The sequence below is a fragment of the Cavia porcellus genome, unplaced genomic scaffold (genome assembly GCF_034190915.1).
Source record: "Cavia porcellus strain 051 isolate PalLab524CR breed Dunkin Hartley unplaced genomic scaffold, mCavPor4.1 scaffold_5, whole genome shotgun sequence".
Lineage (NCBI taxonomy): Eukaryota > Metazoa > Chordata > Mammalia > Rodentia > Caviidae > Cavia > Cavia porcellus.
In genome coordinates this window covers 68576272-68602812 of record NW_026947488.1, presented here as the reverse complement: position 1 = coordinate 68602812, position 26541 = coordinate 68576272, and the positions used below count along the sequence as shown (strand labels likewise).

Below are 26541 nucleotides of genomic sequence, written 5' to 3'. Positions count from 1 at the left end.
AGTTGCACCATTTAGAGCACTTATTAGAGTCACAAAGCATAGTCAAAGAAGGATAGCCTTATATTCTGATTGAGCACATTTTAATGAGAACAATGCCATATTTTATTACTTTTTGTTTTTCCAATCCAAGTTTCCTTCCCTAGAGTTCACAAACTGGTCACCATTATTTTCTGTAAGAAAAGCTCTTTTAGAGAAGATAACTCAGCAGTGCCTTGGAATCCCAGGAGGTGTGGCTGGGGAGGAGGTTAATGAAGTATTTAGATGGATTCTATTGAAGCATGAATTTGTCTATTGTAAAACTGGACATTAAACATTTAAGTGATGGCTTTGTTAATGAGAAGTTAAAGTCAAAATGGTCAGAGACTGTCCTCAAGTCCCTATTCACAATCCCCACAGGTCTCACTGAGACAAGTGCATATGCACTTGAGGGCAACATTGTGTAAAGCTCTTTCTCTGAGGTTAATGCCAGAAACACATACTTTCATTTATGAGAAAGGGGTCATTAATAGCATCTGAGGTATCTCTGCCATGAGAATGCAATAAAGAACTGCCCCACTTTTCTCTGTGGACTCTACTTTGTCCATAAATAGATCTAAGATTAATGGCAAAGTAAGATTTCACACAAATACTATGTTAAACTTGGGAGGCCAAGTTAAGAGACTTTTAACAGAGAGACACAAACTGATTCCAAGTTTTAGACAAAGAAAAATATTTTAAATTCATGACCCAGTGTTCTTACCTTTTGAGGTGTGAGATCTGGATCTTCTGTTGTCATCAAGTTTATCCTCTGAATCTGTGACACATGCTGCAATAAGCATCAAGCGACAGCTTCTAGTCACTAACCAACACAGGGTTCCTGGAGCAGATCCAACTCACAGGAATAGATGCCATGTAAATAAACTCTGTTGGGCAGGTCATGTGCCAAAAGTGAATCAGACTAAGACATCAAGGCAGTTCCTGGACATATTGCTGTAGCTGAACAGATGGCAGGCAAGAGAAGTGCTTAAAGGAGCCACTAGAGCACAATTTCAAGTGATGTCTCACATCCTTCTTCAATTGGAGAATGACAGAGGCAAACAGATCCTAGAGGTGCACTACCAGTTAGAGAAAATGATTTGGCCCAAAAATGATCAGAGCTAAAGATATAGCAGGACTTCTGCAGAAAGGGGCAATATATAGATATATACAGACGAATAACTGCAACTTTGGAACCAAGAAAGGGACAGTGGCCTTCAAGACACAGCCTGGGTCAAGATATAGCAAGAGTCACTTTGTCACATCTTATGAAGTCCCATGTTCAGCACGGGCACTTGTCTAAGATCATGCTGACAGTAAGAATACTTGATAGAAGAAGAGGCAGGTACGATCAAGTACTTCCTACCTCAGAAGTATGTTGAGAGCACATGAGGCTGAGCGTATAGGTGGAAAGATTAGCAAAAGCAGCTATGGATCTAGAGAATAAAGAGCAGAAGAAATGAAATGATGTCTGAAAACAAGCAAAAGCACTCCCCCTGTCCTTTCACAGACTCTTCATAGGCTCAGGAAGTAGTAGAATTCGACTCAACTTTGTTGGGCTAAGTACATAAATTAAGAGAATAGATTGGGAGTTTAGGCGTAGGAAGTGTTTAGGGTGGTTCTCTATGCAATATCCCACTTCCCTCTGCTACCCATAGAATCTCTCTTTTTTTGAACACACACCCCTTACCCACATGGGTCTGGGGATACTAAATTTCTGTATCTGTGACCATAGGCTCTGCCAGAGGGTGGCTGGAAGTCAGCAAACCACATCTAGCCAGTGACACTTGGAGAATATCTCTAGGTACTTAAGGAAAAGCTTTCTTTCTCCTAAGAGGAAGAACCTTTTCATCCCCAGCAATTATCAAATATATATGTAATGACTGAAACAAAGTACTGCAGCCATTTTGTAATCACAAGAGAATTCATCTGTTCATCAGATAAAAATGGCAAAACTGAAAAATAACCAATCTAAGTGAAAGGAATTTTTTAGTAATTTGTATCCTATAGCATCTTCACTGATACATTTTTCTTTTAATAAAGGTATGCTGAAATTTTAGAAAGTTTGGTTGAGATATGTGGATTAGAATAGGTCAGTCTGTAGGACTCTTTTGTCTTGTCCATCTGTCCATCCATCCACCTATCCATCCATCAATCTATCAGTCAATCATCTATCAAGTGCTTATGATGTGGCAAGTATATTAATGAACACTGGACATTATAAATTAAAAATAGCCCCTGTCCCTCCATCACCCACGGCTGTAATAACACATGAAAACATAATTTATTGTAATTTATTGTATTGTATTGTACTGTAATTTATTGTATTATAACAAAGGGATGTACAAAATGTGTTGGTCATCTGGAGTGAGAATGGTGAGGTCTTATCTCCATGACAGTTAGAGAAAAACATACTGAAAATGATCAGATTTTGACCAGAAGAATGTGCTGGTCAATAGAAAATGCAGAAGCAAAGGGAAGTAAAGAAATCACAACTGTTCTTTCTCCAGATATAAATCCATGCAGAAAGGTGAGCTGTATGCAAATGTACTATCTGCAAACATAAGATGATGAGTAAGAAAAAGAGATCAGTTTATACAGACCCTGCAGGAAGGAGTCAGAGAATATGAGGAAGAAGAAAAGGCTAGGAGATTGACTACAAGACAAATTCTTGTTCTTGAGTTCTCCGGAGCTGCCAAAGTCTCCTAAATACTTCCCTTTCAAAAGTGTCCCTAGACATGAGCATACTCCGTGAGCATGCTTCCTGTCTTGTTCTGATTGTCAGAATCAGATAATCATTTTCTTCTACTCTATTTAGCCTTAATATATACACTTTGATTACATATTTATTTAACAACTACTTACTATGTATATGATACAATGTGAAGAATGAGATATAGAGATGAATACCAGACTTAGTACTTCAGAAGCCATAGATTTCACACACAAATGTAACGATTATACAATATGAAACATAATAAAAATGTGTACCCAGATAAAATCCTTGAGAGATACAATGGGGATGGAGGTGAAGACTGAACAGGTACAGAAGGTAGGTGATATTTTTGTGCATATTAAATAATAAGTATAGCTAAGCACTGGTGGGCCAAGAAAGGCCTTTTGAACAGAAGGAACAACAAACACAGGGAATCACAGTAGGAGAGGATGTCCAAGCTGAGAATCTACTGGGAGAAAGAAATCACAATAGGATGATTTGGGGTAGCAGTAGTAACTTAAGGAAAGAAGCCTAGGTGCCATGTGATGGGCAGGATCCTTGGACCAGTAAAGGTTATGTGTCATCCTAAGGAGTCTGGATTTCATTCATTGTGTATTTGTTTAGTGTGTTTCACGGGCCTGTTAGAATTTACAGATACAAAAACATATGACATAGTCCCTGCTTACGAGGAGGCTTAAACAAGCAAAAGAGGTAGACATATGACCAGGAATAGAGTTAACATTTATAAGAGAAAGATCTGTGGTAGCCCTTTACCTGGATCATGTCATGTATTCCTCCTCATAACTTCCCATGAAATAGACATTATTTATTGTGGCAGTGTAGAGAGGAGGACCTACAATGTAAAGAGGTCAAGTAACTTTTCTAGTATCTCACCTGTAGAAGACTCCAGATTTGGATTCAGCTCTGTCAGATTTCAGAGCCACCACAACATAGAAGTTTGGAAGCTCAGTGAAGTGGCACTTGATTCAAACTGAATGTCAACAAAGATGCTCTAGGAAGTTGATAAACAGGCTAAATTTCACAAATGATAAAATGTTGGCCAGGTGATGAAGGGAGTGAGAAAGGGTGTGGAGGCTGGGAACTGCTTGGTGCTGTGCGGAGCTGGGAACCTGTTGATACAGTAGGCATGATGAAGAGAGGTGGTTGGGGAAGATGATTACGAAGCAGAGACAGATCATAGGTCACATTTTGAGAAGAGGTTTGAATGTTGTCAGTCCTAGCTTAACTAGTAGACATCACAATCATTTCACCATCACTGTCATCCAAATCCCGTTGCCAGACTTGAGATTCATCTTGATTGCTCTATCTCCCCTACTCCAAGTTTGGTGACTCAGGACTCTATATCCTTTCTAAATAAATCTGTGACCTGTTTCCTTCTCTGTCTTCTCTTCCTCCAAGCTCAGGCGCCATCATTCTTCACTGGAATATTATCAGTTTCTTTAGCTGACCTCTAAACCTCCATTCAGCAGGCAAAGGAAATTTCTAAAAATAACTCAGACAAACACAACTTCCTTCTCTCTTTGAAATTCTCCAGTGATTTCTCTTACATTTCAGACAAACAAGCAACAAAATCCCAATACCATACCGTAATCAGCAAGGCTTTGCCCTCCTCTCCAAGCTCACTGCACTCTCTCATCTCCCTTTCCTCCATTCTTTCCTGCCTTTGTTCATGCAAATATCTCTGCCTGGAATGGTCCTATTCCAGAACTTCACCTGATTTTCTCTTTATCCTTCAGAGTTCAAGCTCAATGATGCCTTACTTTATCCTCCTTCCAACGCACTCATCCCACTTCAATTTATTAGCCATCATCAAAACTGTTGTCTTCTTTGGTGTCATCTCTCTTTGTCTTCTCTGTGTCATCTCTGTTTGTCTGTCTCCTATCTTGGTTTTTAAATTCACAACAGGACAGCACCATGTCTGTTTTCTTCAGATCCAATTCCAAATGACTGGACCAGAACAGCCACTGTTCTCACAGTGTGGTTGTCTTTTGCCAATTATTTAATAGCAGTTTCACAAGAGCCAGAATATGTGTAAAAGAAACATAGAAGAAATTTCACTGTAAATGGAGAGAATACGGCCATCACTTTGATTTTGCAGGGATGGGGTTCTGGACTATGTTGGAAGTGCCTGAAACAAAATAAGCATCAATAAATATTTGTTGAATAAATTAATGTTAGTTATATGATTTACTGAGCCTGTTGACAGAGACAAATAATTTAATAGTAGCAGAGACCATGGTGGCAGATAAAAGTAATAACCTAAGTACAGATGGGGCCCTTGTCAAAAGCATTTTCTTTTTCTATGAAGAGAAAGCACTCAGTAAAATAATGTTTTATTTTCTCAGCTGTCTTTTTTTCTTTATTATCCAAATTTGAAGCCAAGCTCCACTTTGTTATGGAAGATGAGTTCTGCCAGCCATAAAATTTTGGCAGAATACAGGGAGAAGCCTTTTCCCTTGGTAGTGAAGAGAACATGACTCACTGAAGAGTAATCTAATAATAGCTAGAGTGAAGACTGAAGAGTGGCCAGACATACTATGGTTCTTATACACTAATGTAGTGCATATAAGGATATGTTTAAATGCTTAGAATTCAAATAGCGTAGCAGCCCTGGCCACTGGAATTGGTTTTTAAATGTAACAATGATTTGCTTCATTGATGATCCAAGTAGCATTCTCAGAGAAAATATTTATAAAATTTTCTTCATTCACTATTTACATTTAGAAATGCAGTCACATACTTGAGCTACCTTGATTAGCAGTAAAGATAAGGTTTTAGAGTGTTTTATACTCAGTATTCAAAGGAACTTTCTTTTCAGTCTGTAGTTATCAATCAACAAATATTTATTGAATACCTGCTATGTGCCAGACAGTGTTAATTAAAATTTGTTCCCTTTTATCGTGTTAAATGCTAGGCTTTTATCACATATATCCTACTATTAGATAGGTGACTCCTTTTCTTATTTTTTTTTCAGTTACTCATAACTTTCTATGGGGTAGAGACCTTTTATGTTCAAAATCTTCTATGCTTCACTTTAACCCTCCTACAACAATAAAACGTCTCCAGAGAAAGTCCAAACTTTAGATGCTCTGGCATGAGTCCCTTACATTTTATCTAAGTGCTTTTTAAAGGATGGATTCCTTAAGACTTGGGGAAGTATAAATACTTATCTTGGCTACTATATTTTCAATCAAACATGTCTTCCCAGAATATAATTTTGCCCCTCAGGCATTTAAGAAAGAAGATGGATTTTTTTGCCCCAAACTTATGAAGATGTTTAATTAACTGGGTGGATACTTTTAAAAACTCTAGACTTGTTCATTAGAAAGCTGAAACAGGAAGAGCAGATGTTCAAGGCCAGTCTGGGGATGTAGTGAGACATTATCCCCAAACACCAAAAAACCGTTAGCCACAAAACATACATTCACCTCTGCTATTGGCTCTTATCCTGAAAATATACTGCATTATGTTCATGCAACTTATTCATGAAAATAGCTCATCTACTGAAGAGATGTATCATAAATTATGTTCTGAGTATTTAGAAGCAAGAGCAATCTAATGATGTATGATAAGTCTAAAATTAAAATAATGATCCCTGATTTTTACTTTTAAAAAACAATTTTTATTAAATTATAACTTGCATGTAGTAAAAGCACACATTTAAGTGGACAAATTAAATAAGTTTTTACAAATATATATGTCAAATTTTATTTTAAAGAAAATAAAGCCAAACAATAAAACAGAATAGAGCCAATCAAAACAAAATAGTGAATACAATACAGAACTTCAAAACATGATAATAGAATATCAACAATAGCTACCATAATGGATCTTGTTATCTTCAAAGTAGCTGCCTATACTCTCAGGCATGATAAAAGCAAACAAACAAAAAAAAACCAGAATAAAACCTATTAAAACAAAACAACGAAAGTGGTACAGAGCAGCAAAACAACATAATAGGAAATCACAATGGCTACCATAAAATATCTTGTTATCTTCAAAATAGCTCCATACCAACAAATTATATACATCAATTAACATGATCTCAATCAAGATAGTGTTCCCACTTACCCAAAATGGTCCCATGATGTCCCTGTAAGTTGGTTCTCTTCCTCCCAACTACCAGCAATCATTTACCCCTTAGCTACTGGCTCCCACTGATTGGAACTATGTTTCACCTATGTACTAATTACCGGGCAAGAATACAGGAAACACAAGATCTTATACCTTCAAAGGGTTGAAACAATAATAGGAGAAGAAAAACAAATACTGGAAAGATTCAATAGTGAAATAGTGCCATACATACTCAAATATCATGGTTTTACACTGGGTGTCAGCCAGCGGTGGGATGAAAAGAGGTCTCAGTTTTTGAGCAAACTGTTTCTAACTCTGGGTCTTGGTTTTCACCACCATGAAATAAACAGCTTGAGTCATCTGACCTTTATAGGCCTCATGCTCTTTACCCACGCAGGTGACTTCTCTGGTCCTCAGGAGTGTGCAAGTCTGTAATTACTGTGTAGGTGAAATGTCTGAATTCACTCATCAGATATAGTGCCAGACAGGTTAATCTTTTTAAATGTTCAACATATTAGACTCTGCTCATCAAAAGCAATTATTGAAGTTATTTAATTTGAAATAATTTGAAGAGTTCACCATTGGTTTGGTTTTGAAAAACATGTTAATTGATATTTTCTAGCCAAGAAATAGTTATGAAGCTGCCCTCAACCACCTGCATCTTCCCTACTGGCCAGTTAGTTCTGCCCACAGGTACCTTTCTACTAAATTAATCTTCAGATAGTTACAACTCACTGGGGTGAGAAATGAGCTAAGAAGCAAAGACATGGGAGAAGCCATCTCTACATTCTTCAATTCTACTAAAGGCAAACTTCCATCTCTAGAAACCAAATGAACAACTGAACTACCAGTGTTCTCTAAATGTTGCATTACACCTGTGACCATTGGGAGTGTTTTCCTACAATAGGCAATGCTTCCCAAACTTTAACAAGTGAAGCTTCTCATTTGTCAAACACCTGGGGATCTTAATATGGCAGATTGCAGTCAGCAGACTGGGCTTTCTTACTAGAAAATGTGTTATCCTTGAATTAACATGAAAAGTGTGAAAATCATCTGCTCCAAGTCACCAGTATCCATAAGCTGAGTGTAGAGGTACCATCTATCACCATCGTCACCTCTGGAAGGCCCAAGGCAGGCTTGGGTCCCTCCACCAAGGACATCTGGCTTTGCAATTTAGCAGCTAACTCCTTGTATGCTATAATCTGAGCAAATATTTTGTGCTGACTTTGTTTTTTATCAACATGGATATTTTTTTCCTGCTTATTTGTTTGTTGAATTCTAAAAGCAATCTTTCTTCCTTCAATCACATACTCAGGGAGACATTATTTTTATCACCTAAGGAAGGCAGAGCAGATTTATGTGTTGTTGGGTTTGTCAGTGGGGTAGCCAAACTAAATCAGCCTATTGGGTTGACTAGAGAGGAGGGGAGTAGTGAGCAATCATCACCCTGTAGTCAGAGACTGAGGAGAAAAATTACAGCTTAAAAGTTGTACAGAAAAAAAAAAAAAAAGTGGCATTAGCAATCTCTGGAACTGGCGATGTGGGATCCGACTTACATGAGAACTCATTTTTAAATGAAATGGAGAGAGTTAGGAGGCAGAAAAGTTATTGGTGTCCTGAGCTCTCTTTGGACCCCATGAATATTAAAATAGCAATTATCAGAAATAATTGAGCCTTAGGAATACTGAATGGATAAACAAGCAAAAATTGGTCTTGGAAAATGTAGCAGAGAGACCAATTAGTGACCACACAACACAACACTGTCTAAAACTGAAAAGAAAGTTTGAGAGGAATTGGAAAATGAGAAGAAAATGTTACCAGAAACAAGAAAGAGAAACAATAGGAAAAGAAAGTCAAGGCCAGAGGATTTATTTTAGGCCTGGAAATGAGTAGGCAGAAACCTGAGCCGTGCTGACTTCTGCAGCTTTTATCAGATACTAAAAAGATAAGCTTTGGAATAGTGCTTTGATCTAGGGTGCATATCGATTTTTTATAGATGACAATGATTTGGTCGAGTCTTCCAGAAGAACTGCCAGATTTAGGAGCACTGGGCCTTTAACCTGGCACAATTTAAGTTTGATATCCCCTGCCTTTCATCCATCACAGTCTTTTAACAATTAACAATAATGCTACGCTCCACTCATTTTTCAGTTTTGGCTTTCAAAAAATTTTCTTAAAGGCCACTTCTAATATAATACTTTTGTCTTAAACACTGACTAGCCAGGTCGCTAAAATATAAAAGCAAACCTTTGTTAAAAAATAATGATGAGCGGGGCTGGTGACACACACCTGTAATCCCAACACTCCAGGAGCCTGAGGCAGGAAAACCACAAGTTTAAACTCAGCCTGAGCAATGAAGCAAGACCCTGTTTCAGAATTTAAAAAAAAGAAAAAATTAAAAAGGGTTGAGAATGTAGCTCAGTGTGAAAGCCCTGGGCTTAATCCCTAGTACTGCCAAAAAGCAATTGTTTTTAACATGATTGTTTCTGCTTGTCAAAGTTCACCCCAGAAGGGGTGCCATTTTCTGTCCGTGCTGAGCAGTGACTGTGGCTTCTTCTCCCTCTCTGCTCACCACTACAGTTCAGCCTTGAAGCCATCAACTACCACTGCTGGTGAATCTGTGCCTCACTTGTACCCAATGCTTGTGCGAAGGATTCCAAAACCCTGGTGCCAGCAGTCACGAGGAAGGTGTCTGGGGAAGAGTCACTCTGTCACAGTACCCTGGAATAATACCTGTCCACAGCCACGGAGGGGACTTCCCGGAATCACCATCAGCACTTGCCTCCCCTCTTTTTGTGATCTTTTCCTCTAGACACAGGATCTGCCTTGTTTTCAGAGGCAATAGCTAGAAAGTGATTCTTTAGATTATGGCAGAAAAGCAGAATAAGTGGCAGAGGTCTCCAGGAGAATGCTGTCTCCCAGTGCTCAGGCTCTCTGACTTGGCTCCTTCGAATACCTCCCTCCTTGGAGGACCTGGCTGGTGATTGCAGTGACAGAGGAAGGGGTCCTAGAGAGGAATTTATATAAGATATAAAATGTATATGTGGAGCTCTTAACTGTGTTGTTTTAACTAGGACAAAGTTTAAAGAAAATACATAAGGATTGGACTATGCATGGACTATCCCTTTAAAGTATTAAATTAACCCTTCCTATATCTTTAAGACTACCTGTACTCCTCCCTTTGCCTCCCCACGCTGCATTAGGAAGGAGATTCAAGCGTGAAGGCATCTTTCAGTGTTCTGCCAGTTTCCTTGATGAAGCTGCAGTGTGTGCTCCTCAGGGACAGGTGGAGAGAGAGAGAGATGGTTGAACACAACAGGAGGAGGACAGGGAAAGAGACTCGGCAATTATATAGAGTGCCTCGGGACACCTGTGGACCTCAGAGACATTTTAAGGAGGTTTATATAATTAGCAGGAGAGCCTGTTTCCCGACACCTCTGTATGTCTAGATGAAATTTAAAAACAAAATAGTAAACTAGTAGCTCTCTGTATCTGCTCATTTGTTGTCTCCTCAGCAAGAAAGACTGGAGGCTCTGGCAGCCAGCTAGTCTCCTCTGGTGGCCCCCAGCCTCACATCACTGGTTCTGACTCTGAGTGCCAGAAAAAGAATAAAAAAGTCATGGGCCTAAGCAGGAATCTGTTGTGCCTTTCCAAATCATTTGTTATGTCGATAGCTTTATGGAACTCTTGGAATACTTGTTTTACCTTTCCAGGAAAGAGTCCATGTGGCAGCTGATCTGCACACATGCATATCCATACTTACATATTACGGATCACTCTATATTATATGCTTTTGTGTCGCATTTCATATATGATATAGCGTATCTAATTAATTCCTTATATCTACCTACTTGTGCATAGTTACATTTATATTATCAGAATTTTTACAAATATCAAGTATTTAGGATTTATTTAGGAAATACATTTGCAAGCCTTTCAAAAACTCTACCACCAAGTAGATTCAAGAATTATAGCCAAGAATGAGAAAAATAGCAGATTCATTATTTCCTTAAATAATAAATGGGCATATATTCACTGCCAGGAGCAATTTTCTAGGAGGTAACTAAGGGATCTCCATTTGGAGAACTTCCGATTCTCTGACTGGAAGTTGGCCTCTTTTTAAGCCTGTAAAAGGTATTACCATGTACAGTCTGCCATATAAATTGATAAATGAAGGGTATGCTGTAGTTCAAATTTCAAACATTCTTGAAAGATTCATTTGCTAATGGCTTGGTCTGCAGAATGGTGCTACTGAGCGGTATAAGCTGTAAGGTCTGGGACTCAACCTGGAGTCTTTAGGTTACTGGGGGTGTGCCAAGTAGAGGAATTTGGGTACTCCAGCACACAGTTCTGCTCTGCCATGTCCAAAGCAAGAGGGCCAATTGATCATGGGCTGAAACTTCCACCGTGTGCAAAATAAATAGAATAAACCATTTTCTCTTTGTAAGATTCATTATCTTTAGTGTTAGTTATAGTAACATGAATCTGACTAACAGGCAAAATTATAGATTGGAGGACCAGAGGGCATACAGACCAGAAGTAGAGATAATTCAATACTGCTAGCATAGTATTACCGTTTTAAATTTATCATAAATGTTCTAAGCAACCAAGAAAAAAATGTTACATGGTACCTCCCCTAGGGTATCCACAAACTAGTTAAAACAAAAGTAAATAAAAATTACAGTCAGATGTAGTAGTATATGCCCATAATCTCAGCATTCCGGGAGACTGGAGCAGGAGGATAGCAAGTTTGAGCCCAGCATAAGCAAGTTAGCAATTTAGCTATACCTTGACTCAAAACAGAGTAAAGAAGAGCTGGGAATATAGCTCAGTTGGGAAGCCCTGGGTTCAGTCCCCAGTGCCAAAAAGAAAAAAGTAGCCAAGCCTTAGGATACTACATCTATTATTGAATCCACGGACATGAGGAGGAAAACCAAGCAATGCTTTAAAAGAAGACAGGGAAAGGGTCTACAGGTTGCAGTGTCTTCTGAAAGACATTGGTCCATGAAGTGAAGCTTAAGGAATGTATGGGTATATTTCAGGTGAACACTGAAGTATGGAAATTGTGAAAAGAGAAAGAATTCAGGAGAAATAAACAGCAGATACCAAGGTTTGGAGACATAAAGAAAACAAATGTGATTAAAGTAGCCCTATATGTTGTTCAACAAGGAATGCACATATTTTGTTTACAGTAAAAATGTGGGCTCTGGTACTTTTCCAGTACCATCATCTTCCATGTCAGTGTTCAGAATGTCACCATTTCTATTTTAGGAGAAACAGACAATTTAGGTAAAATAGTGACTAGATTAATCACAGTAGAGACAGTTAAACATGAAGTCCTAAAATTCTTTCAAATAATTCATTCCATCTGTGGAAGGCCCCACCTGAAATCTAAAAAATACAGTGGGTTTCATTACTTTACACACACAAAAATATACTATTTCTTAGTTAAAGCAAGATTTAAATTAATTATTATATCATCAATTATCATGCTTGTGCACAAAATTTCACCCGCTTAGGGATGGAGCTACCTTGAGGGAATTATAGGTACTGCCTCAAAGACCTAGCACAGCTGTCTAAAAGATGGCAAGTTCCCCAACCCACTTCAAACACCTGTTTACCCAAGGAAAATCTGAGCCCTTTATCATCCATGGAGCACAAATGCCCACAGATAGAGCCTCTCTGTTAAGTGTGTTGTGTCCTGTAAGTATGCAAAGATGAATGAATAGAACAAATCAAGAAATGAATGGCTACCTTATCTGTTTAAGAACTCAACAACTATTTATTGAGATACCTACTGTATAGGAAGCAGACCAGCCCTCCAAATTGGTTTTTATCTTTAGTGTGCGGGGCAGGAGATTGATGTTTGGCAAGGCTAACCTGTCCTAGAATAAACAGCTACTAAATAGCAGCGCTCAGAGTTGAAATCAAGAGTTTCTGATTCCAAGTAGAATGCTTTCTTTTTTCTTAGATCCATCATATGTAAATTCAGAAAGCTAGTTTCAAAGGAATGGAGTTGAGGCTTGTTAATTTTTAATACAAGAAAGGAAATTTTTATATATGAAAGTGCCCACATGGGTGACCTAAGTGAACGGCTGTGGAAGAGGGCTTGGGCATCCTGTCAGGGGAGCTATGAAGGGCTCGATGGGCAGGACCTGCTGTCATCTGCTAGTGAAAGGGTCAGGAAAATGTTGGAACCCAGGTATTTCTGTTCTGGTCCAGGTGAGACAGATAAGCCATGGCTGAGTCTGAACTAGTCTTACCCACCCATTACTGCCTGCGCCTTTAATTCAAAATCTTTCAATTCCATAGCAAAGGCAGAAATGTTCTTTGTATGAGGACTCTGTTGGTGTTAGAGATACTGTATCAACAATAGCATGAAAGAATTTTGCAAAGATAACATTTTCCCCTCAATTTCTTCTCAGAATCTTATATGTAGGGGGAGAAAAATATGCAAGAGGAACAGAAAAATGTAAGTAAACAGGGAAAATGAAACTAGTAGGCGAGTTTGCACATCCAAAGATTGCAAGGAGGGAAAGGAGTTGATTTCACCCTTGTGTCATTTTTTCTGAATGTTACTTTTTTTGTTTTAATATTTTTCAAGTCCCCTAAATTTGCCAAGTCCTAAGAAATAATTCAGGCGTGATGCACTCATTACTTTCTTGTTTTTCCCTTTTTTTACTCTTGGCTTCATTCTTTTCCTTCATGTTTAACACTCCAAGACCTATTTGATTTTCAACTTTTGTGATTTGAACCTTTTTTTTTTTGTCTTTTTCTTTTTTTTATTGGTACTAGGGATTGAAATCACAACTGCCTGCTTGCAAGGCAGGCGCTTATGCCGCTGAGCTAAATCCCCAGCCCTGTTATTTGAACTTTTAAATAACCATCTGGAATCATTCTTCTGTTGTCATCAAAAGTGATCAACTGCTCAATTTTTGCCACATGAAAAGATTACATCTTTATTTTGCAGTATAGATCTACTATCCCTGCTACTGTTTGTACAACTACACGCTTTTTTTGTGTTTGTGTCTTATCTGCCAATGGGCAAGGCTACCCTGAAAGATCAAATGTGTTCTTTATGGACTTCCTTCCATGCTCAGTCACCAAGATGTTTATCTCCAAAATAGAAAATTACCTTGTTTACTAAAAAATCCTACCTGAAAAAAATATTCTTCTGTTAAATAAAGTGCATCTTAGTTCAGACTAGTATATCAGAATTCACAGCACAAATGCAGAAAAGACTAAGATAGTGATACAATGATTGGAGGTAAAAGATTGACTTAAGAGTAGTTAAGTCAGCAGTAAGTGCAGCTAATGCACCTGAGTCAACCGAGCAGCTCTGATGGGTTGCTTCCACTCGGGAATAACAGCCCAACATTGCCAGGTCATATTTTTCAAGAGAAGCTCACAGTTGAATTTTTACATATAATAGTTTTATTGTTAGCAAACTAATTTTAACAATGTTTAAAATACTGCCATTCAACCACCAGTTTACAACTTCTGTGGAAGGTAAGGAATAAATAAGAGAAAGGATGCTGAGGTAGTACCCTTCGTTAGGAAATGACAGCACTGTGTGTGGTTTAAGACCGTGTGACTTAAAAGTGTGGTCCAATGACCTACATAAGTGATGTCATCTGAGATTAGAATCTGGCCTCTTAACTCTTCTCTCTCCAAGACTGCTGAATCATAGGCTGCATATTAACAAGACCCCCAAATGATTTGTCTGCAATGCAGTTTGAGTGGCACTGATGCCTGAATGAGCTTAGTGTAAGGACATCCCTGAAGTCCCACAGGTGCCTCCATCATGATACAGCCACTCCAGGAGTCATCACCAGAGGTGTTATTAAGCTCTAGGATCTACATAGTCCTTAGCTATGATTTATTTGCTTGCTGTCCCTCCCATCATTTTCCGTTACTCTTTGCCCAATCCTGGTCTCAGTAACTATGGTCAGAGCTGCTATGCCTACAGCCAACAGCAAAAGAGCCAAATGAAGAGCATTAATAATATACACCCTCCTTCTGGAATTCAGTCTTTTCTTTTAAGCTGCCTGCTCTGTATTTCCTTGTGCAGCACATGTGCTTACTAGGTCTCCCCTCTTGGGAGTGTTTTTTATGCTTGTTTGGTTTGCTTTGCCTCAGTCTCAATCCTTTGTTCATCACCATTGGATTTGACAACCCTAATCTAGACTGATTATTTTTCATTTTTTGGTAATACTGGGAATTGAACCTTCACACTGATCTGTCTCTGCCTCTCTGTCTCTTTCTGTCTGTCTCTTTGTCTTTCTCCACAGTCTTCCTAAATTATTTAGACTGGGCTTTAATTTACCAGCCTCCTGCCTCAGTCTCTTGGGGTACTGGGATCATAGGCACTGACAACACACTAACCTTCTGGTGTTTTAACTTTGACTCAGTACTTCTGTTACTGGCTAGCATGAGTGCTTAGCTGCACATAAGATGGAAACCATAGAGAGGCCAGTTTCAAGACTAAAATAAAGTAAAAGTTTATTACAGAAAAAAACAAGCTGGCTTCACCACAGGCAGTCCCAGAAGAAAGACAGTAAAGCTGGATACTCCACAGAGCAGCCCAAACAAAGAAGGCATTTCAGTTTCATGAAGCCTCAAAGGAATGTCATTCATGATTCTTTTTCCAAAAAGATTGGAATCTCCAGACTTGATAGGGCTTGGTTATTATGCATGTGTGGGTTTGGAAGTTAAGGTCAGCCGGTGATAGGTCAGATCCATCACCATCTTTGCTTGCACTGGTCTCATCCTGCTTACTTGCCCATCCCACTTTCTTACCTGGAGGAACACAGTGTTTTGCTACTTTAACAGCCTGTCTTACTTTCCCCTCTAACTGCTAAAAGTTTCAGCAGTCTGCATTTTGCTGCTTCAAAGTCTCACCAATGCACTGTCCCTCATCACGTACTTAGGACACTTCTGAGTGCCCTTCTGCTTCCTGGAGTTGACAGCCTCATGAAAGGGGAAAGTTGCCCAAGTCTGCCTAGTCTTTGAGGCCAATAGTGTCCATCCTTTTCCATTTTCGGGACTCTGGGATAGGACACTATAATTAATCTTTTCTTTAATGTAAATTACTAATACTCAATAAGACATTAAATACAGTCATGCCTTAGTATCCATGAAAGTTGGTTCTAGTGTCCTCCCCAATCAGATTCTAAAATCTGCAGATTGTCGGTGTCGATCCCGGCCGGCAGGAAAAAACACACGACACGAGTAGTCGGCGGATAGCCTCTGATTTATTTTCTCTCTCCGTACGCCCTGTCCCGGGATCTCGGATCCCGCCTGAGGGAAGCCTCCTCTGGTCCGTTCCCTACGGCTCCTTGTGTGCTTCTCTCAGCAGTCCCTCTCCTTGGTGTGTGTCTTCTCGCCCCAGGGGTGGTGTCAGCATATATATGGACACATCGACCAATCACATCAAAGTAGGCAAGACGAGCTGATTGGCCAGCGTCAGCTGTTGCTGGGCAGACTAGCTTACAGGGCGTGTTGTTTACTAGCTAGGGAGCAGGAAATGGGCGCCATCTTGGCATACTCGATGGGAGGGGTAATCTAGCTCAGGCTTCACTCCTCACCACAGGCCTCATATCACTCGGTCGAGCTCCCAACATCTCCCCCTTCTTTATTTATTAAGATAGGGTGGTCTGTGGGTCCATGTGAGGTGTCTGGGAGTGGGCCTATTTCGTAGGCCGAGGCATGAGAGAATGTAGAGGTCTATACCCTGCTGTGCATCACCTTGTCTCGTACATATCCTTGCGCCAGGACCATGCTCAAGGTGAGTGGTTCATTTTTTCGCAGGGCCAGGCTTTTGTGAACCGAACCTGGATGCATATAGACATTCATTCCTGCCTTCCCCTCAACCCTCGAGGCGGATGGCACTGCAGTACCCTTGGTCTCGCATCTCAATGCCATAACTCTCACTCCCTAGAGGACCCTCGGAGTAGAGCCTGTCTTAGGTTGATCAGGAGAACTTCTCCCGTCTTACCCGTCGTTGGCTTGCCCACTCAACTCTTAAAGCTTATATCTTGGGGGAGACACGGAGGGGTCAGCCGAGTGACATTTGAGGAACCGCGTAATCACTAATTACCAACCATAATCCCCGTTCACTACAATCACTAATAACTATTTTCTAATTATCAATGGGAACACGCCTTAAGCGTGGGGTCCTTCTAGTCTAAGTTCGCAGCCGCGACGGGGAAGGAGACGTACGTAATAATACTAGAACATCCGTAAGAATAATGGCGAGGGCAGCCACGTACTGGTTAAAGGAGCCGTGCCTTTCTAGCCTGAGCCCAGAAAACGCTAGGTGTGGAATCCCCTTGACTCTGGGCCAGCAACATCATCAATGTCATATGTGTCTTTTGGGTCGCCCTTATCGACCGCAGGCACCTAAGAGTCACGAGAGTGACAATCACAAGAGCAAGAATGATCCCATACGCAAGAAGTGACGAAGGTTTGAAGAAGGAGCCTATCTGGCTTAGGACATCATCAAAAAAGGAGGCTGTAAGTATAGGCACCTCTATCTGATCTAGCTGCCGGATAGTCATATCCAGGCGCACGCTAGCGTTCCAAAAGGAAGAATTATAGGTGGTGAGAACATAATCCTGAAATTGCCTGTAAGCCGAACGGTTGACCTGGATGGGGGTAACGCACAACTGGGTGAATGCCCATCTGGCGTCACATAAATTGTTAGCCACCTCCCAGAGTCCCTGGACTTCCTGAGCGATTAGGTCGATCTGCTGCTGTAACGCCATTATGGCGTTGTGCTGGAGGAGGTTGACTTCTTGTTGCTCCCTCAGCGCCAGGGAGGTGGTGTCCGTAAGATTGGTAAAGGCCTGAGCCGTCAGCGTAGACTGGGTCAGAGCAACGGCAGCCGTCACAGCCGTCGCAGTCAGAGTCACGAACAGTGCTGTCAGGGCCGCTGTGATCCCAAAATCTCTCTTACGTCTGAGCATGGGTAGTTGGTCCTGCTGATAGACGGGATGAACCCAAACAGATTCGTTAAAGGGAACCCACATCAGTGGGGGTCGAAGAGCCAACATAGCATACGGGAAAGACCCATTCCAGCAGTTCCCTGTAAAGCATGGTTGGTTACTGCACTTAAAGGAGATGTCAGCAGAGAATACCCATAAGTAGGGCGGTTTTACGCATGCAGCCTCAGAATTAAGGGTGACATTGGTGGTTCCATTAGAGGCAGAAGCGTTAATAGCGAGCATGGGTCTTAAGTCCATGCAGGCTCCGGTGGAGAGGCACAACCAATTTTCATTAAGGGGGAAGGGGAAGCTTATTGCCCACTTGTTGTTCACTCTCAGGTAGGACTCCCACCAGGTCAACGCGAATATGTTGTTACTACCGGATGGAGGAGAGAACCGGGACCACCAAGACATGTTTAGATGAGTCACTCCCACGCCGTCGACAGTACAGGGCTGCCATGAAAGTTGTGACAGGTCCACCATCTGTCTTTTTCGGCTTGGGGACACACGGTATGGGCATGTGGGGAAATCGGGACGGGTGTGCATGGCTGCTCGGGGTTTGCAGGTTGAGTTAAAAGTGATGACTCCGCCGCTAAGTGTGCCAGCTTTAAAACATCCAGGCGAATGCAGGGATGGGACAGACAACCTCACCGTCAGGGAGGTATTGTACCATTTTACAAGGAGGGGCAGGAAGCTAACGCAGGATCCCCGGTGACACGAGGGGTTACTATTAGTGGAAAAAATGACCACGTCATTGGTGATGGGAAGGTCAAAACGTATGGGTCTGATGGTTAACGGTATATCTGGTATGCAAGGCAATCTGGCGGAGCAGTTTTTTGCATACAACTTTGGGAGAGAGGGGGCTGTGGTGGAGATAGCGGCTAGCGCTGGCGGATGATGTATTGCTGCCCACACCAAGTCTGCTCCTATTTCAGTAGTGGTGGTGAGCATCAAAACCAGAAGGAAGGGGGCTGCCGGAAGGCGGCGTGGCCTAGCCACTCTGGCTGCACCGTACCCTAAAAGAGAGCCAATTACTATCGAGAGCATAATCATTACTGTGTCCCATAAGTCATACGGTATTCCTCGGTCGAGCAGCAATATCCTGGTCGGACCGATCTTGATTAGGCTGTCCGCTGCCGTTGAGTTTTGGAGTGTCTCCTGCATTATGTTTCGTTGGATTCGCCACACGCGTCAGCCGTTCTGGGACCCACAATGGTTCTCGTCCTGGTTCCTGCGGGAAAACACAAACCGCACCTCGGTTCCAGCTAACTACTGGATCCGGGCCCATCCATTGTCCCGTCAGGACATCTTTCCATTTCACCCATCCCCTATTGCCAGGAGATGGATTACAATGTTCCATGGCCGGGGAGTGATTGTTGTTATTCAGGTTCAGAAAATTGTATGTGAACAGTGCCATGGAGAGCCGTGCCTTTGGGGGCAGGCCCTGACTTATTCCCCCTTTTTGTTTTTGTAGAATATCTTTAAGGCTCCTATGAGCCCTTTCAATAATTCCTTGACCTTGGGGATTGTATGGGATGCCATGTTTTAACTGTACCCCCATTTTTTCACAGAACTCATTAAAGGCTCTGCTTGTATAAGCTGGTCCATTATCAGTTTTTAATATTTTTGGTTTGTCCCATGCGGCCCAAGCTGTCAGGCAATGATTGATTACATGAGACACCTTTTCGCCAGTTTCAGCAGTCGCAAATATAATATGAGAGCAGGTGTCCGTAGAGACATGAACATATTTAAGAGATCCGAATTCTATCATATGTGTGACATCCATTTGCCAAGTGTCGCCAGGAATCAATCCCCTGGGGTTAATTCCCGTTGATACGACGGGTGTGTATGTGGCGCAAGAGCCGCATAACCGTACGATGTCCCGCGCGTCAGCCCTGGAAATGTGGTACTGGTTGGCTAACGTCCTGGCGTTGACATGAAATCTGTCATGAAACAGACGGGCTTGTTCTATTGAAGATAACATATTGAGTATCCACAACGGGCGAGTGGCCACGTCAGCTGCCGCATTGCCCTGTACCATGGGCCCTGGCAGGCGCGTATGTGCTCTTATGTGAGTGATGTATATTTTGTTGTGTCTATTTATCAGCAGAGTCTGGATAGACAAAAACAAATTAGTCACTTTGGAGGTTGGCTTAATCGGGCCCGCAGTCTCAAGGACCTGCATGGCATTAACAACGTATTTTGAATCAGAAACAATATTAAGGGCCCCTGGGAACTTCCCGAGGACGGTTTGTACAATTTGTAACTCTACCACCTGTGGTTGATCTGGTTCAAATTGTATGCTGATCGGAGGCATACCTGAGACCACATAAGCCCCTATCCCGGTTTTTGACCCGTCCGTATAGATCGTTGTTGCAGGAGTAAGTGGTGTGGACGCGGTGATTTTTGGAAATATCACCGGATGTTGAGTAACAAACTGTAGTATGGGGTCCCTGGGGAACTGGTTGTCTATCTCCCCAAGAAAAACACATCTCAGGATGGCCCACGTATCTATACAAGCAGTCAGGATTTTTATTTGAGAAGCGGTATAAGGTACCCGAATAGCATGGGGTGCAGAGCCAAAATGTTGGATAGCCCTGCCATGTGCCTCCAAGGCCAGGGAAGCGACCGTTTCCGGATAATGTTCGATAATCTTGGCAGGTGAGACCTTAGGGTGCACCCACAAAAGTGGTCCCTTTTGCCAAATCACTGCCGTAGGTTGAGAAACGGTCTGCAACAAGCAGACCTCAAAAAGCTGTTCTGAGTCAATTCTCCGCAATGCAGCTGTACTTAGGGCTTCCTCTATCTTTCTCAGAGCAACTCTGGCTTCCGGGGTGAACTCCCTGGGGGAGGCAATATCCGGGTCTCCTTTCAGGAGGTCGAACAGGGGCTTTAAGTCCGAGTTAGGGATGTGTAAATAAGGTCTGATCCAGTTTATATCTCCCAGTAGCTTTTGCATGTCATTCAAGGTCCTTAGGCTATCTGTTCTGATGGTTACCTTTTGTGGAGAAATCGATGTGGGGGAGACTTTGGTGCCCAGGTAGGTCACTATGTCTCCTCCCTGAATCTTGTCAGGGGCAATATGTAAATTTGCCTTTCTCAGGGCCCTGACCAATTGGCCAAGCATATCCTCCAACTCAGTCACATCTTTTGCACTGATTAGCAAATCATCCATGTAATGAATACATCTAATTCTGGGGAAGGCTTCACGCAAGGGGGCCAGTAGAAAATCAAGATACATCTGACACATGGTGGGACTGTTGGCCATACCCTGGGGTAATGTAACCCACTCGTACCTCTGATCAGGACTCTCTTGGTTAATGGTGGGTAGGGTAAAGGCGAATCTGTGGGTGTCCTCTGGATGCAGGGGGATTGAGAAAAAACAGTCTCTAAGATCTATGGCATAAACTGGCCAGGACCGAGGGATGGCTGAGAGGGCTGGTAGTCCCCTCTGGATCGCCCCCAGGGGCTGCATCTGTGAGTTGACAGCCCTCAGATCATGGAGCAGCCTCCACTTGCCTGATTTCTTCCTGATAACAAAGACAGGGGTATTCCAAGGGGAGGTTGACGGCTTTACGTGTCCCGCCTGAAACTGGGTTTTGACTATCTCAGTTAATGCTAAAAGCTTCTCCTTGGGTAAGGGCCACTGAGGCACCCAAACTGGATTTTGAGATTTCCAGGTGATCTTAATTGGAGCGGGCAGGAGAAGTTTCTCAGTGACCCCTAGGAAAAACCCAACCCGTGTCTACCTTCCCTTTTTTCTACAGGTACGGGGGATGTCCGGCCCTGCAGGGCTGCGCCCAGGCCCTTGCCGGGGACATATCCCTGATTTTTGAGTATCCCTTTGGCTTGGGGAGAGCAGGTGGATGTAAGAGTGACATCCATCTGGGTGAGAACGTCTCTTCCCCACAAGGATACTGGCAGCTGCAAGACAAAAGGTTGAAAATGTCCTTGGTGACCTTCCTCATCACCCCAAGGCAGGGTCACGGCACTAACCTGGGGGGCAGCCACTATCCCCAATCCTTGGAGTGTGTTGTCAGCTGTGTTGGTAGGCCAACTAGGGGGCCAGTCTTTCTTGGAGACGATGGAACGGTCTGCCCCTGTATCTAGGAGTCCTGTTATCTTTTTTCCGTTAATCCTGAGCGATAGCATGGGCCTTTTATCAAGAGTCATATGAAGTCCTTCAAAAATTTCCTTAGAGGAGCCAAGTCCCTGACCCCCTCTAACCCGTTGACCGGACCGGGGTCTCTCATGGAGACTGGGGAACAGTAAAAGTTGTGCTATCTTATCCCCTTCATCAATTACTATGGTCCCTATATGAGATTGTACCATGATTTTGATGTTTCCTAAATAATCTGGGTCTACAACTCCAGGGATCACGGTAAGGCCCCGGAGGGCTGTGGAGGACTGTCCAATCACTAAGCCAACTAGCTTGTCGGGTAGTGGTCCTTTGGAGGTGGTTTCAACCACCTGAACGCCCATATCGGGTGTTAATAGGAGTCTGGAGGCGACACAGAGGTCCACGCCTGCTGGCCCGGGGGTGGCCCCTGTGGGGGGGTGCCATCTTGTGTTGTCCTGTCTAGGGAGTGGGGGCCCGTCCGTAAGGAGGGCCCCCTCTGGCCGTTTTTTGGCTCCGTAGTCTCCCTGCCACTAATACGGTTCCCCTGGGCATCAAAAATAGATCTGCAATCTTTTGCTTTGTGAGAACCTTTACCGCACCTTTCGCAGGTTCCCGTTCGTCTGTCTGATTCCTGTCTCTTGGATATAAACTCCCCCTGTCCGGTCTTGGGGCAGTTTTTCCTTATATGGCTGGGATCCCCACACTGGAAACATCCCCTGGGCTTACCAGGGTGATTGGTCTTCTGAGGCCCTGTCTGTTGTAAGGCGGCGGCTAAAAGGGCAGCCACGCCTGAGTTGGATAATGGCCCCCCTATTTCTCTACAAATTTTAATCCACGCCTCTATGTTTTTACCTTTATGGGGTGCTATGGCTGCCCTGCAGTCCTTGGTGCACTGTTCGAAGATTAACTGTTTAATAAGAGGAGCAGCAGCACTCGGATCTGAAAAGAGTCTGTCAGCTGCCTCCTGCATTCTGGCCACAAAATCCACAAAAGGTTCTGTGTTGCCCTGAACAATTTTAGAGAGGCACTGTGAGGCCACCCCTGTGTTGTTTACCTGCTTCCAGGCGCGGATGCCTATGTTATGTATCTGTTCATACACATTTGGAGGGAATCTAGTTTGATCTTGAGCGTACTGACCCTTACCCATAAGCATATCCTCATTTTGCCCCCTATGGCCCCTAGCCGCATTTTTTTCAGCCTGTTCGGCGGCAAACTCAGTATACCAGGCGCGCCAATCCAGAAAAGCCCCGGGGGCCAGGCAGGCTTTAGCCAGTTGGGTCCAATCACTGGGCGTCAGAAAGCCACCGGCAGACAAATTCTCCAACATAGTTATAGTGTAAGGAGCAGTAGGGCCAAATGTGGCAACCGCATTTTTAAGCTCCTTAATTTGCTTGATCTCCAGTGGTTCCCAGTAATTGGGTCCTTGGCCTTGCGCTAGGAGCACCGGATAAAGCCCACATTGTTCATACTCATTCGCCCCTTGAGGAATCTGTTCCATTCTAAATGTCCATCTACGAAAATACCTTCCCTGGGACCTTGGCATTTTTTCACAGGGTGGTGCCTCCCCATGAGATGTCTGTCCCTCCCTATCACAAAATTGTATCTCTTTGTAACATGGCCGACCAGTCTTTGGGGCACAAGATGGCGGGTCGCCAGGCAGACAAGATGGTGGCCCTACATGTGACAACGGTCCAGGCCACTCCCTCCATGGGGGGGGTGACGGAGGATGGCCCCAGGCCGCCATCTCACCACAGGAACCGGTGTTTGGGACCTCCCAGGGTGGCGCGGAAGGCTCTACGGCTTTCCGTTGGGGAGTGCTCAGGAGTTTCCTTCCCTTCTCTAGGTCTGTCTGCATCTTGACTAGGTCTCTACGTAAAGCTGCAAAGGGATTAGGGGGGTCACTTGCCTCATTGTCCTCGCCTTCCGAGGTATCTGAGCCCGAGGAATCCGAGGCAGGGGGTACCTCTCTCTTGCCTCGCTCTCGCGAGCGCCTCCGCACGCTCCCTGCGACGGACCCCTCTCGGGAGGACTCCGAACGGGCCCCTTCAAAAGCTCGGCGGGCCTGAGAGAGCCCATCTGCGCTATCCTTAGCCCCATTCCTCTCCCCTTTGAGGCATGAATGAATCATCTCCCAGAGCGGCCGAACCGAAAGTGGGAGTCGGCGCTCCTCTTCTGCTCTTTCTAAATCCTTACCTAATTTCTCCCAGCAAGGTAGGGACAAGTGCCCCGTCGGCAGGAACCAGGGTGCCGCCTCATCTACTTGTTGGAGAAACTCCGTAAGTGTCTTGGAGCTCATTGATATACCTGAAATCTTGAGCAGGTCTTTCACCGCTCTTACCAGTGACTTGGAACTCTTAGTGGGTAAGTTGCCCATGCCTGTCACTGAGGAGTCCGTTCTCACCGTGTGAGGCTAACCTGCCACATACACGTGAGCTTGAGGGGAGTCTAAAAAGCCCTGTAGGTGCGCGCCACCCAGAGCCCAGGTTTATCCCCTACTCACCTGTCCTGCAGAGCAATACTGGAGCGTCGTCCGCCTCGCCTCGGGGGTGATCAGTTCCCCGTACGGGCCACCAAATGTCGGTGTCGATCCCGGCCGGCAGGAAAAAACACACGACACGAGTAGTCGGCGGATAGCCTCTGATTTATTTTCTCTCTCCGTACGCCCTGTCCCGGGATCTCGGATCCCGCCTGAGGGAAGCCTCCTCTGGTCCGTTCCCTACGGCTCCTTGTGTGCTTCTCTCAGCAGTCCCTCTCCTTGGTGTGTGTCTTCTCGCCCCAGGGGTGGTGTCAGCATATATATGGACACATCGACCAATCACATCAAAGTAGGCAAGACGAGCTGATTGGCCAGCGTCAGCTGTTGCTGGGCAGACTAGCTTACAGGGCGTGTTGTTTACTAGCTAGGGAGCAGGAAATGGGCGCCATCTTGGCATACTCGATGGGAGGGGTAATCTAGCTCAGGCTTCACTCCTCACCACAGGCCTCATATCACTCGGTCGAGCTCCCAACAGCAGATATTCATGACCCCCATATAAAATGGCCCCCTATCTATACATGTCCTTGGCACATTCTCTCATATAGTTTTAAGTAATTTCTAAATTACTTATGGAGCCTAATGCAATACTAATACTATGTAAATCATCATTCTACTGTGTTGGGAATAATGGCAACAAAAAGTCTGTATAAATTCAGTACACATACATCATTTTCCATTCATGGTTTGTTGAATCTACAGATGTGGAACCCACAGATATGGAGGGCTAGTTGTATGTGATTTATCCTAAAAGACACTGACAGTTGAGTCATGGGAAAAAAGCATTATTTCTCTTTTGAAAATAGTTGAAGGTAACACTTCTGTCAAATCCAGCCAAATTGCTATGCTTTGTAATGACTTGATAGTGCAATAGGATAGAAAATGACTTTGGGGGGAGTGTTATCTCACATCTTAGAAATGTATTTAATTGAAGATATCCTCTTTGAAAATAGTCTCTTTGGGAAATTTATCTCACTGATTTGTTAATGTCACCACCACTCCCGGCTTTTCTATGACACCAAGGGGACACTGTATACTACCTTCACTTCTCAGCTTTGTAGTGTGGAGTCTTGACTCATGGTGGTCTTTAACCCTCCAGGGCCTCTCCATCACACCTTGACCTTCATCTGTATTTTTCCCTCCTTCCCATCCATGTCATCCCTTTAATCTGATAAATAGTCCTTTTATGTAAGTTATCTAGGGATTTGGCTAAGACAGAGATAGTCTATGCCCTTATTCTAGCAGGAAAGACAGACAAGAGACAATCACTTATATAATTTAACTATTTAATTTTATGGTGAGATAGTGAAGAAGTATAAGCACTATAAAAGCTTTTACCAAGGAGATGTGAGTTTTCAGGAATGCCCAGAATGGTTTCCTTAAGAGAGTATTGCATGAAGAATTAAAAGAAGTGAGCAAAGTAAAGAAAAAAAACGTAAAAGGTTGTTCAGTTCCCCAGGGCTAGCAACATTGCAGCTGTCTAAAGGGGAAAGGGATCAGGTGGCTACTGGAACCTGGAGAGAGGATTGAATGGACAAGACCTTCTGAATAGAGAAAGTGACCTTTGATTGAACTACATGTTTACCCAAAAAAGATGAAACTGAGAGAATAAAGAAAAATACCTCAACTTTACAGACCTTCCCTACTCTGATATCTTTACAGTACCCTTGCACTACAGTTAGTTAAATCTAATTCGAAGCCAGAAAGCACGGTTGCCCATTGATTGAGCCCATACAGAGCATGCTTTTGGGAAATACAGTAAGGTGGAAATAATGGAGATCTAGGGGGGTATATTTAATTTAAGTGCAATGGAAAATCATTAAAGGGTTTGAATATTGACCTACATGATCAAATTTATGTTTTAAAGCCATCATTCTAATTATACATTGGTGAGAAAATAATACATATAGGCAGACCATTTCAGAATTCTTAGAAATGTCCGGAGATGTGATATTAACCTGTCTACATAGTGGATAGATTTGAAACCCATTTAATAGTGTAAAATGACAATTTAATAATGGACTTTGTATGGTGAGAAGGTAGAGATCTGTTTGAAATGACCTGCAGTGTTCTGGAT

At 43.0% G+C, this 26541-nt stretch overlaps 2 protein-coding genes across 5 annotated transcripts in view; one reads left to right on the top strand and one right to left on the bottom strand.

Moving 5' to 3' along the window:
* The window catches only part of Slc9a9 (solute carrier family 9 member A9), a 691893-nt gene that overhangs the window by 244299 nt on the left and 421053 nt on the right, over positions 1–26541 (top strand). The gene's annotated exons all lie outside the window — the stretch shown is intronic.
* Positions 16062–24934, bottom strand: LOC134476111 (uncharacterized). The gene is made up of 2 exons (XM_063249141.1): positions 24432–24934; positions 16062–19042 (listed from the first exon to the last, which is right to left on the bottom strand). Exon 2 carries the CDS (start codon positions 18973–18975, stop codon positions 17101–17103), a length of 1875 nt encoding a protein of 624 aa, XP_063105211.1. The 5' UTR covers positions 18976–19042; positions 24432–24934; the 3' UTR covers positions 16062–17100.